At 48.5% G+C, this 13,337-nt stretch overlaps 1 protein-coding gene and 1 long non-coding RNA gene across 2 annotated transcripts in view; one reads left to right on the top strand and one right to left on the bottom strand.

Moving 5' to 3' along the window:
- The window catches only part of PREP (prolyl endopeptidase), a 139,695-nt gene that overhangs the window by 85,563 nt on the left and 40,795 nt on the right, over positions 1-13,337 (top strand). The window contains exon 9 of the mRNA XM_055136906.1: positions 4,623-4,820. Coding sequence (XP_054992881.1) covers positions 4,623-4,820 — 198 coding nt within the window. The remainder of the gene's footprint in view (positions 1-4,622; positions 4,821-13,337) is intronic.
- On the bottom strand, positions 4,810-6,904 carry LOC129404414 (uncharacterized). The gene is made up of 3 exons (XR_008629843.1): positions 6,803-6,904; positions 5,124-5,223; positions 4,810-4,937 (listed from the first exon to the last, which is right to left on the bottom strand). It is a non-coding gene; the product is annotated as an uncharacterized LOC129404414 (long non-coding RNA).

The following is a 13,337-nucleotide window of genomic DNA, read 5'->3' as shown; positions in this document are numbered from 1 at the left end:
AAGCAGTGGCTGTGTCCAGGTCCCAGTTGTGAGATGCAGGACTGGGGAAACGATGCCTTTTGAGATGGACAGAGTGACTCTGTCTCCGAATAGAGCCATCCCTTTGTAGATAACCGTTTTGGTTTTGGGGCCACACCCAGCCGTGTTCAGGAATTTACTCCTGCCTCTGTGTTCAGGGGTCACTTCTGGCACTGTGCAGGGGACCGTGTGTGGTGCCAGGATCAGCCGCGTGCACGGCAGGCACCTTCACCTCTATACTGTCTCAGTGGTCCCAATCCTTAGATGGATTTTGATTTTTGTTAAGTGAATCAAAGTATAGCTACACAGGAGACGGGTCTGACTCACATCCTGGAATGTAAGAGGTTCCTTTCTCCACTGGCCCTAGGGGAGAGCGGCCTTAGATGAGGAGAAGGGAGTCCAACCTCCTCCAGCCTTTGGAGAAGCCTTTGAAGCGCTTCTCTGGGTATCAGCTTGGGATGCCCTTCAGTCCCTGGACATCTGACTGTCCTACGCCACCTTTTTTGTCCTGAAGTCACCTGCTGTGCACTGGACAGGATCCAATATCTCGTGCCCACTCTTTTCCTGCAAATCACTCCTCTCGGATCTTCTGGTAGCTTGGCCGTCCCGGGCTCCTCCTTTCACGTGCTCAGTCAGACCTTCTCTTGCCTTCTTGGTGTTCCATCTGATGTCGGTGGGCCCCGTGGGTGACTTATGTGAAGCGGGGTGGAGACAGACGGTCACTTTCTCCACATCCACCTCTGCCACCCAGGACCCAGGGCTAACTGAGTTCTTGTCTCGCCTCACAGAAAGGAATTTCAGGAGTAGACGAGCAGTGACTTGAAACAAATTTTATTTGCAGGTTTGGAAGGGAAGGAGGAAGAGAAAGTGGGGGAGAGTGGAGCACATTACTCAGTGTGCTCAGAAGAGAACCTGGGCTTCCCCAAGGGTGGACAGAGCCACTACACGAGTCCCAGCGTTAGGCAGGAAAGCATGAAAGCACACATCTCTACAGGGGAGATGCAGGCAACACGTGTGCTTGGGCACCACATGTGCTCAAGCCATGTGGGCGCAAGCAGCACATGGGCTCGGGCACTATATGCCTGTCCTTCCTTTGTTGAAGGTGGCTTTTATAGGGTTTCTCCAGTCTGCCCCCATGTGGAGCTTCTACCTAGGTCAAAGTCCGTTGCTAAGGAGGTTACGGAGGGGTTGGGAGCAGTGGTGTTCCTCTTTGAAATACCTTTCCTGGCTCTTTGTTTTTGCTGGAGCTTCTCTGAGTCTGTTGCAGGTACCAGGTGAGGGTCTTAACCAGGCCTCAGATCCTGTTTTCTGTAAGGTTGGCCTTCACAACTTCAAAGCTATTACTTCCCAGGAAATTGACTGCCAATTGCTTTGGGAAGGGCCTTCCCTCTCTGCCTGCCTGCCTACATCACTTCTGTACATCATTGCTTGGATTCCACCCCAGTGTGCTCTTTGCAAGGACGTTTCCCTCATCACTTTGCTCCAGGCCATCTGTACACTCTGCTCCTCATTTATGAGGATCTGATTTACTTGTATAAGGGACCCACAATTGACCATATGACTATAGTCGGTGGTTTGGGAGCCATTTCTGTCACATCTTCAAGCAAAGGATCTGTTTTTCATGACTCCGGCCTGAGTGCTCCTGGCAGACTGAGACAGGAACGGAGCGTCCCTTCCCCAAATGGCAACAGCTGCTCTTAGGGTCCTGTCTGCATTGCATATAGATGGGCCCCATGCATGGGTGCATCTAAAAACGATTTCAAGGCACCAAACTCGAGGACACCCTCTGTGTTTTCCAGGGCTGAGGTGTTCTGAAACTGATCGGCAGCCCTCGGTGATGTGCATACGTCCCCGAGGCATTTAAGAGCCAGGTCTGGCTTTGAAAACCAAAGCAGTTTTCACTCAGCCTTACGGTGACATCCTCTCTCATTTGTGGATCTAATGAAATGCAAATCGATGTTCAGAGATTTGGGGGAGAGGGTTAATATATTTTTATAACCTTGCTTCTGAAAGTTTATAAGTTCTCAAGACTGCAAAGGGGAAAGCCTTCAATATTCCCTAGAACTCATCAATCCAAAGGGAAGCACAGTTGAATTTCCTATATATCATTAGCACAGCGTGCCCTACTGAGAATAAAAACGAGAGATGAGTCATAAAGTACAGCTATAAAGTCAGAGCTTTTATTAAAGACAGTCTGTAAATCACCTTGTCCTTTTCTCATTCACGTTGTCTGTTCTATAATTCTGACACATTTGTAGTTAACATGGATTGATTATTCCTTGAGAGGAAATGATTTACTTTATCCTCTGCCCCCTGCCCCATACTTGGTATAAAACAGGAAGGCCACATGAACTCTATCGCTTGATTCAGGGATTTTGAAAATGATCCTGGAGAGTGATCAAATCACTCTTAGATGAAAGAGTTCTTTATATCCTCCCTTGAGGAAAACCAAATAAGACCAAGGCCCCCCTGTGACCCCAATGTTCCCTCTGGCCAATGTCTTGTTCTTGTTGGTGACTGGTAACGTCTTGAAGGTTGAGCTGCTCGTTTCTTGGGTCATGAGGAGAAGCCGCGTCAAGAAGCCCCGGTCTGAGGCGTAAGATCTTAAGACTGGTCCTGCCCATGTGTTGCAACCTCTCCCCTCGTCCCTGCCGTCTCTGCCTGGGAGCGGCCTGTCCCTAGCCCGGGAGGCAGGACCGTGACCCTGTAACTCCTCCTCCTCCCAACCCCCACAGCACCACATCCTGGGGCTTTCCTTCTTGAGAACTGACCCTCTACCTCTCACTCTCCTCCCCGCCTCATCCCCAGGGCCACTGGCACCCCTCCAGGTCTGCTTCTCCCCCGCCCCCACCTTTGATTGCCTGCTTTTGTGTTTTCTTTATTTTTCTTTTCTTTTCTTTTTTTAAATGGAATCACTGTGAGATACACAGTTACAAAGTTGCTCATAATTGGGTTTCAGTCGTTCAATGTCCCGACACACATCCCTTCACCAGGGAACATTTCACACCACCAGTGTCCCCAGTTCCAATCCCCCCCAACAACACCCTACCCCCAGCCTGTCTCTATAGTAGGCACCTCTCTCTCTCTCTCTCTCTCTCCCTCTCCCCCCCCCTCCGTACCTCCCTCCCTTTCTCTCCCTCTCTCTCTCCCCTTCCCTCTCTCTCCCCTCTCTCTTTTGGGTATTTTGCTTCTGAAAGTGTATAAGTTCTCAAGACTGCAAAGGGGAAAATCTTCAATATTCCATATTGAGACCAATCAGACAGACGCTCTCCCCCTCTTTCCTCCTCTCTTCCGTTTCTCTCCCTCTCTCCCTCTCTTCCTCTCTCCCTTTGGGTATTTTGATTTGCAATACAGATACTGAAAGGTTTAACCCTTTACCTACTTTCAGCATTCAGTTCTTGTCCAGAGCAATCATTTCCAAGTATCATTTTCATGGTTGTCCCTTATTTATTCTAATTGCCTTGCCCCACCACCACTTGTCACAAGCTTCCAACCGTGGACCAGTCCTACTGGCCCTTGCTTCCACTCTCCCTCTTCATGACAACCCCCTCCACCTAGCCGGCAGTCAGGCAGACACGCAACTTCACTCATGTTATCCTGATGTCACTCTGGAGTGCTGAGAGCTGTCTCAGAGTGGAGCCCCGATAAGAACTAAAGCCCATCCCTCACACCCACAGATGCTCCAGAGAGTAATTTAAACTGTATCCTCAGCCCCACGTGCGTCTTTTTCTTCTCGAGCATGATTTTCTGTGTATCAGTCTCTCGCTCCCTTCCTCTCTGCAGTTCCTGTATTCTTCCTCCCCTCATTCCAAGCCTGACCGTCATTCCTTGAGTCGCCATCCCCCCGCCAGAGCTGTCCTGCTCTGAACAGCACCCCACCGAGTCACACTGCTTTGCCCAATGCACCCGATGGAAGGCAGAGCCTCCCTGAGTTTGCATCGTGCTCTCCTTTATGTACACTCCTGCATTTCTCTGTTCCCGTGTGTCCAAGGTCATCTCATGGCCTTGATGGTGTCTCTCACCCCAGTCTTCCCCCCACTCAGGGGCTGATACCTTGAGTGCAGTTAGGGGGCACTTTCTGTTTGCTTATAGTAAGTGGATTTCTGGGAGTGGGGTACACAGAGTAATTTTTTTTCCCCTCTGAGAAAGGCTGAACAAGTTTCTTCCCTGGTTCATTTTTCAAGCTCCCCTCAAAAGCCCCTTTGTGGTACCCCAGTGTGTTTTGATGTACGCAAGAAAGAAGTCTGAGCGTCTCTGAGTCCAGGCCTGTGGGATTTGTTGTTGGCCGTTTCCCCTCCTGCTTCTCCTGGAGGGTGCTGTTGGCTGCGAAGCAGGCAGGGAGCGAGGTTATCTGTGCCACCCGCTCTATGTAACCAACATCGCCAGAGCGCCCTGGCCCACCCCCGAGAATCCCGTTTCCTCTGGACAGGGCCGTAGCTATCCTGCATTAAAGCAGTAGACTGGGAACTGGCCGTGTGCCTTGAGAACGACGACAGTTAATCCCTTTGCCAGTTTCATGGCCACCAGCACAGCCGCTGGCTCGGGAACACTTCGTTCCCTGGGATTTGTTTTCCAGCCACATGAGGCTTTGCTCTTCTTTTCAGAATGGGTGGCGTGTGTCCGGTCCAACTTTCTGGTGCTGTGCTACCTCCACGACGTGAAGAACACGCTGCAGCTGCACGACCTGGCCACCGGCGCGCTCCTCAAGTCCTTCCCGCTCGAGGTGGGCAGCATCGTGGGCTACAGCGGGCAGAAGAAGGACACCGAGATCTTCTACCAGTTCACATCCTTCTTATCTCCAGGTGAGAGTCCCGGCTCTGTGCAGGGTGAAAATTCATTCTTTCGGGTTTTCCTTCAAGACATGGGCACGTGATGCTGTGTAACTGAAAGTACAGACCCTGCCTTGCAGCCAGAATTACCTAAATGGAAATAAGACCAATCAGACATAAATTCACTTAACAGAGGAATGTGAACACCTGAAACTCCCTTTACCCCTATGTTCTGAATCTCTGCTCTGGGGACTGACCAGATTGTGTGTTGTGTAGGTTGATGACAAAAACTTAGTTTAGGGGCTGGAGAGATAGCACAGCAGGTAGGGCGTTTACCTTGCATGCAGCCGACCCAGATTCGATTCCCAGCATCATCCCATATGGTCCCCTGAGAACCTCCAGGAGCAATTCCTGAGTGCAAAGCCAGGAGTAGTCCCTGTGCATCGCCAGGTATGACCCAAAAAGGAAAAAAAAAAATTAGTCTAACTTTGGATGCAGTCTTTGACCTCTGTGTCCGCAGTGCAGATAGATACCTACACAAGCCTGTTAAGTCCCATGTGACTTGTAAAAACTGTTTTCTAGGGGCTGGGAGATGATGCAACAGTTCTAGCACCCCGGCAGAACTGGGTTCAATTCCGGGTACCTCATAGTTACCCTGAGCAAGTACAGGTATGGAGGCCCCCAGCCCTGCTGGGGTGTCCCAGGTACCTTCAGTCCTGTATCACATCCTTGGACCTTTGTCCTGAACCATTAGCCCAATTGGTGCCCCTTCCCCACTTCCTGAACACCACCAGGAGCCTCACCTCCTCCCTAATGAAAGTTGTTTGCTTTTGTTAAGTACAATTAAAATACCACTTTAAAAAAAAAATGCAGCCTCACATCTAATATAGTTAAAAACGTGTTACTTGGGGGAAAAACTTGCAAAATGAATTGTGGAATCTTCCGCCCCTCTTGGAGAGCCCGGCAAGCTACCAAGAGTATCCCGCCCTCATGGCAGAGCCTGGCAAGCTACCCGTGGTGTATTCGATATGCCAAAAACAGTAACAAGAAGTCTCACAATGAAGATGTTACTGGTGCCCGCTCAAGCAAATCGATGAGCAACGGGATGACAGTGATACGTTTAATGGTCTGGGTTCATAGGATCCAGAGTGAAAGTAGTTCTCTGGTTCTTTTTTTAATGTCTGTTTAATGGTGGTCACACTCTTCTTGCCGTGCCAGGAATTTTCTGTGTCTTCGCTTCCCTCTGCCATGTTTTTTGGGACTATAGGTGCGTGCATGCTCATTGGTCCCCGGTCCCAGCGAGTGTGGTTGGCAGTTTGCAGGTGACTGGGCAAACCCTGTCCTGAAAGCGATCTGGCTGCGCCATTTTCTGCCCTTGTTTCTTTTTTCTAGCTCCCCATAGAGCCCCGGTGAGTCTCACGATTTGGTTCTTAGTATATGAAGACAGAGCAGGGCAAGCTAGAGACTTCCTGCCTTAGCTGCCTGGGGGTTTGGCCACACAGTGATGTGGCATCCACTTTGAGGTTTTATGTTTGTTTGTTGTTTGCACCTCAGACTCACAGCATAGGCCATCGATAAGGATTTTTCCTCACAGCAGCTTACTGTTCAAGGTTATGAAAGCCCACATTCATGATGTTCTGTACCCAGGTCTGAGAGGGTACCGGAAATGCCTGCCACGCTCTTCCCACATGCCTTTCCGGGACCAGGTTGTTGGGGGGTTGTGGGATGTGCCCCAGAATGTGGGGGTCTTGGAACCCACTTCCAGCTGACCTGAGCCTCACCTCTCATCCCCCAGAGCCCAGGACACAGCGTCAGCGTGTGGGCAGTAGCCAAGGAAAACGAGATTCTCCTGAGAGCTGAGCTCGGTCCCCCCGCCCTGCTCTGGGTCCTCCGTCCTCCATGTATTTTCCGAGCTTGCTCTCGTTCCAGAAGGTTCACTCTGGGAAGTGTCAGTAGCTTCAGCAGTTTTCAAATGGGTGAAGGGCGAAGAGGAGCACAGATGAGGGGTGACTCACCTGTTCTCCATACAGACTGGAGTCTCCAGAGGCCTGTAAACTTCCTCAGTGACCCCCGCATGGCCGTTTATTGCAGGAATCAGCTTATTCTCTAGGATGAAAGGGCTCATTGTCCTGGTGTGAGATGACGGATTCTGGGCCAAACTATGAAATACTACCCGGGACTGGCACGGCGAGGTTGGAAAGAAGGCGCACGCGTGGTGTGTGTGTGTGTGTGTGTGTGTGTGTGTGTGTGTGTGTGTGTGAGAGAGAGAGAGAGAGAGAGTTTCATTCTCTGCGGTGTGTGTGTGTGTGTGTGTGTGTGTGTGTGTGTGTGTGTGTGTGTGTGTGTGTGTGAGAGAGAGAGAGAGAGAGAGAGAGAGAGAGTGTTTCATTCTCTGCTGCTGCACAGCTCCTTAGCAGGCTTGCAAACGTGACTCCTGTGTCATCGTCTTTGCCTTTCCTCATTCATTTGCATCTGCCTCTCGCTTACTTTCTCTTAAAGCTTCTTAACACAGTTCATAGCTAAAACCAGAGCCTGGGGCTGAAACTCAGACTTGCTGGTCCAAGACAACAGCCCCACCCCACCCTACCCACTGTACTGTCACTCTGACTCAGAACAGAAGATTTTTAAACTAAAATCTCAGAGCAGCTTTAGAGTCACAGAAAAATTGAGAAGATACAGAGATTTTCTGGCTATGCCCCCATCCTCCACCTGCATCTCCCCCTACCCCCGACCTCCTGCCACCGCATCACTGACAGATGATAAGGCTGCATTGCCGCATCATACTCACTCCAGCCCTGTATCTGAAGACTCAGTCTTGGTGTTGCACATGTTGGGTGTGGCACATGCATGAGGGGATGTGTTTGTTGTTACGGATTCCTGCGGAATATTTTCATTCTCCAAATTCCACCTTTGCCGCCTTTATCTGCCCCGAGTAGGAATCCTGTAGTGTGTAAACTTGCACGTGACTTCTTGTACTCAGGCAGCTGCCCGCAGCTTCCTCCAGGTCTTCTCCTGGCTCAGCTCTTTGCTTTTCCAACTGAGTGAGAGAGACACACACACACCTCCAGATGGACCCCAGTCTCTCTACCTTTCTCGTGCTTTGCCAAAGAATATCTTGGTTGCTCCCATGTTTTTTCAGCTATGATTAAAGCTGCCACAAACATCTGTGTGTGTGTGTGTGTCTGTGTGTATGTGTGTGTGTGTGTGAGTGGTAGGAGAGTGGGCATATAAATGAGGGTTTCTTTTTTTTGGGGGGGAGGGGTATCAGAGCACAAGGAAATTTTTAAGGACTTGTTTTTATTTTAAATGATGCTATTTCTTTGCATTTAAACCCCACCAGCAATGAGATAAGCTAAAAAAAATGTAAGCATTGTTGCTTTTAGTAGGGCCATCTTTTACCTTTTTTTGCCATCTCTGTATAATACATCCAGTCTTCCAGATCTGACTGCTGGTGCTTTTGCAACTTCTTTTAGACTTGCCTCTTGCTCCCGTTTCTTTGGCCTCCTTACATTTTATCTCAGGTTATAGCGAGAACTACCGAGCCAGTCACATCTGCTTCCTTCCTGATTGGTGCTCGAGGAGCCTGAGAAAGCAGTGTTTATATGTTTCCAACTCCTCTCCGCAAGGCTAGCACTTCTTTTTTGTTGGTTGGTTTGGTTTTTAGTTTGGAAGCCACACCTGGCAGTGCTCACAGCTTATTGTTATGCTTAGAAATTATTCTTGGTGGACTCAGAGGACCATAAAGAATGCTGGGGATCGAACCCAGGCTGGCCGCATGAAAGGCAAAAGACTATCCTATCTCCTTGTCCATAGCTCTTCATCTGGCCTTAAGCACCTCTGCATAATCCAAATCTCTCTTTCCCTTAAACCTTTTTTTTTTCTCCTTTAAAGACCACGAAAGCATCAGGGAGCTAGCTTCATGTGCTCATGCTGTGTCTGTAGATTTCCGGGTTCAGTCCCCTGCCTGCCTATTCCCGGAGCACTGTGGGTATGGCCCACCACCATCCAAAAAAATCACAACGCAGTCCTCTCTGATTCATGATTCTAGGATGTTGACTCCAAGTTCAGCTTTTCTTTTTTTTTTTTTATTTAATTTGTTTCTGATGATTGGGGTTCTATGATTGACAGTACTGTTATTGGTGGTTTCTCATGGACATGATTCCAGCACCACATCCATCACCAGGGTACTGTGAGTTCAAAAAAGCGTGGGGTGTGTGACGTGTGTGTTGGTGGTCCAGAGCTGCCCCCCGTCCTCCCCAGTTCTCCCCAGCAGAGGAACAAAGAGCCGGGGGACCACAGATGGATACTAAAAATGGCCCAATTAATGCAGAGCTGCTAGCGTACTTATAGAACATCTGAAGGGGGGGTGAGGCATAGAATCTAGGTGTGATTGTTCGTCACAAAGGTAAGACATTTTGGCAGAGGCAATTCTCTTGTGGGGATTAACTCAAGGAGATACTTTGTCTCCCAGGGACCTCTATATTGCTTTTCTCTTTTCCTTTAGTTGTACACACTAAACAATTAAGTTTCCTTCTTATTAATACTTGCAGTTATTTAGATAAGCACAATAAGAGATCTGGGTTCTAAAACTTATTTTCTGGGCTCCAAGGACATGCAAGGCCTTTCCCATAAATCCCAGGCTAAGCCCTCAGGCAGTTCAGCTTGTCCTTCCCTGTGGGGGTCCTGTCTCTTAAATCATAATGGCCTGCATCAATCAAGAACATGCCTTTATGCTTTCTAAACTGTCCCATTTCGATGCCAGGGTAGCTTTGCTGTTTGCCCTGGGTCCATTCCAGTCCTACAGTGAGACCCCCCCCTTCGTCAGGTGTTAAGAACTACAGCAACTGAAACCTGAGTCAAGTAATTATGACAGACGCCCAAAAGTAGTTGTATTTCGGAGTCAGTCAACTCCCAAATATTAGGAGCATAGCATTAATTAATGTCTTCCTGTGTTTAAGCTAAGAACATTGCTCTATAGTAAAATACAAAAAGGCTATAGGGGGAATAGAAAAGCAAGTAGCGCTGTAGCACTGTCGTCCCATTGTTCATCGATTTGCTCGAGCGGGCGCCAGTAATGTCTCATTGTGAGACTTGTTGTTACTGGTTTTGGCATGTCGAATACACCACGGGGAGCGTGCCAGGCTCTGCCCAGAAAAGCAAGTAATTAAAACAAATACAGAGTCCAGAGTCTGACTTGGGAAATTGTAAAAGCACTAAAGAAAGGTTAAAGATAAACTCCGGCAATTTGGGGTGCTCGCAAGAGCACTGTAAGTTTCTCTGTGGAAGAAAAAGGGGCAATGCACTGATGAAGCCTGAAACACTTAGGGTTAATATCCAACAGGGTACTTCCCTCCCTCCCCAAAGAACCCCAGCTTCCTTCCCTTTTAACCCCCCCCCCAACTCATTTGTCTGGATCAGTTCTTCCCTTGTAGTGCTACCTCGCTGTAGATCTGTGGGTCTCATATATGAGTGAATCATCCTGTATCTGTCCTTCCTCCCGACTACCTTAGTATGATATCCTCTAGTTACATTCATGTTGTTGCAAATTGTATGATTTCTGTTGTTTCTTATTGAGCTGTATAGTATTCCATCGTATATATCCACCACAACTTTTTGGTCTATTCATCTGTATTTGTGCATTTGGGTTGTGTCCATAGCTTGGCTGTTGGACTAAGTGCAGTGATAAACATAAGGGTGCATATACCCTTTCAAATTAATGTTTTTATGTTTTGGGGGTAGATGCCAAACAGTGGTATCATTGGGTTATATGAGAGTTCTATTCCTTTTTTTTTCTCTCTTTTAGTGATACCCATATTTCTTTCCATAGAGGCTGAATGAGATGACGTTCCCACCAGCAGTGGACGAGAGTTCCATTCTTGTGTCTTTGTCATTGCCATCCATTTGTCTTTAGGGAAGTGTCTGTTCATCTCCGCACCCCAACTGCGAATGGGTTTATTGGATTTTTGTCGTTGTTGGGTTTTGCAAGCTACACTTTTCTTGTCTTTACCAAGCCAATTCAGACAGGACACAGTGCATCATGGGATGATGGCAATTCACAATTGAAAACAGTGTGGCATGGGCTAACAGAGTCATCTATAAATAGAGGCTATTGATCAGGAGAGTACAGAGATTAAGATGCGTGCTTTCCCTGCAGCCAGCCCTGGTTCAGTCCCTCCGTGCCATCACTTAGTTCCCCAAGCATCTGTGGGTGTTTGATGCAGCTCTGCGCCCTCCCACTCCTGCCCCCCAACACACATCAGTAGACTGGGCTGGGCAATCCCCACATCCTCAGGTCACTACTGAGCATCTGACCTGGTTGACTGAAAATTAACTAGGCTTGGCCCCAGGCCATCTGAGCAGCTCTTGGGAGGCCTCCTCACCACAAACAAACAAACAAACAAAATGATCAAAGAAAGAAAATACTGATCAGACCCATTAAGTAAACTCTGCCGCCCTCAGGTTTGGCCCCGCCTCCTTCAGGGTGCACCACTTCTGCACAAGACAAAAGGCACTGGGCATCTGTCTCTGAGCTCGTCTCGCTTCCCCACCTTGGAATCCCTTAGAATCTACCTTCTCAGCTTTCCCAGAGACACGGGCAGCTGCTAGGGAGTTTGCATTCTCTTGTTCGGTGACATACCCGAGGTCACCTGCCCAAGGGACTCTCAGCAAGGTGTCCTGGCTCCTTTGTCCTGTCCTTACTACAGGCCACAGCTGCTCATGATAGGTCAAGCTCAAAGGGCGGTGTGCACTCTGCAGTCTTTCTGGTGGCGGGTTATTTGTTTGAAGGTTTTTTCTTTTCTTTTTTCTTCCGTTTTCTTTCTTTCTTTCTTTCTTTCTTTCTTTCTTTCTTTCTTTCTTTCTTTCTTTCTTTTTTTTTTAACGATTCAGATGTTTTTTGTGTTTTGAGAAAGTAGGAGCTATACTGTGATGAACAAAGATCTTCCACAGTGAATGTAGGGGCCAGGGAGATAGCATAAAGACTGGAGCCCGTACTGTGCATAGGGTGACCCCCGTGTCTCATCACTGTCTCACCTGGTCCCCCAGGTACCACCAGGAACACCTTGGTGTCCCATAGTGCTGCTGCACTGGATGGGGTGGGAGCCAGACCAGCATCACAGGGTCTCCGACCACCAGGTGTATCCCCCTGGAGCCCCAGCATTCCTGAGGGGAGGACCCCCTCAAAGTAACCTTTCCTTCAAGATGATGTTTATCTAGGCAGGTACAGTGTTCGGTGCATCTATAAATTAGATTGTGTGCCCAGACTGTAGTATAGGGGAGGAACCCAGAAAGAGGAAGAAGGGGGGGGGGGATGGATTCTCCATGGACACAGGCTCTGTCTGAGTCAGGTCCATGGACTGTGGTTGTGGAGCTATCCCCAAGGTTGTGAGATCCTGGAGTCCACCCCTGGTGGCTCCCCTAGAGCTCAGAATTGAAGAGAGGATAGGAACAAAGCCGCTCACATCTATACCCTTGACTCAAAGAAACCATAGGCTTGTGGGGAATGGACAGCCTGAAGCAGGTTTGGGAGTATGGCCCTCACCCAGTACGGTATTCTGCAGTCTATTTACTCGGGAGAAATGAGCCCTGAAAACCTTGTCTCTGGCCATCGGCTGTCTCCTTCCTCCCACATCAGTCGGGGAAGAGGTGCCCCTGACTTAGCCGGCGGGGAAGCTCACAACTCTCTGTCCTGCCTGGCTCTTTCGCTGGCCGCTTTAATTCAGAATAATAAAGATGCCACTTTGGCTCTTCAGTGGTCCAGCCTGCCCTGCACCCTGGCAATAGTTTGATGCTGCTTTATACGGAAAGTTGGACGCTGCCAGGCATCTGAGAGTAACTTAAACATCAATCGTGTGGCCCAACCCCCTTTTCAGCATGAGTCTTACTCCCTGTTCTAATCCCTTGATACAGTTGGCAAAGAGGGACATTGAGGTCACATGCTGTTGATAAAACAAAATATGGAATTTTTGCCGGTGCTTGGAGGCAGGCAGGCACAAGGATGGAAGTCTGTACTCAGAGTCATTGAGAAGGAAGCAAGCCACCATCTTCATATATGATCAATCCACTGGAATGAGCCCCGTGGGAGTACAGTTTGGACTCTGGTTTTCCAACAAGCATTGGGATCATATACTTGACAGCATATGTTTAAAGTATTCTGTGGGAGGGCTGTTTCCACACCAGCCACGCTGGGTGACTCATTCTTTTTTCATAAACCACCACCGTGTCATTGTTTTCAAACAGTAACGACTCTCGGCTCACTTATTGTTTCTCTGATACGGTTCTTGAGTGTTAGAGAACAGGAGCACTTATTTCAGGAAATGGAGCGGTAATTACTGGTCAATAAGCTAGGGTTCTTGCTGTGTATTAATCAGTTTCTATTGTACAATTACACATTCCCCCTCCCCACCCCAGCTCTCCCAAAGCAAAGCGTTTATGAGAAATCTTTCCTTGACTGACATTCTGTAAAGCGAAGAAGCAACTGCCATTTATTTGGAGAAATTTGGAGCATTCCCAGTCCCTTAAAATTAACATACCAAATAACACATAAACCCT

Source organism: Sorex araneus, chromosome 4 (assembly GCF_027595985.1).
Source record: "Sorex araneus isolate mSorAra2 chromosome 4, mSorAra2.pri, whole genome shotgun sequence".
Classification (NCBI taxonomy): domain Eukaryota; kingdom Metazoa; phylum Chordata; class Mammalia; order Eulipotyphla; family Soricidae; genus Sorex; species Sorex araneus.
This window is presented reverse-complemented; position numbering and strand designations above follow the sequence as displayed.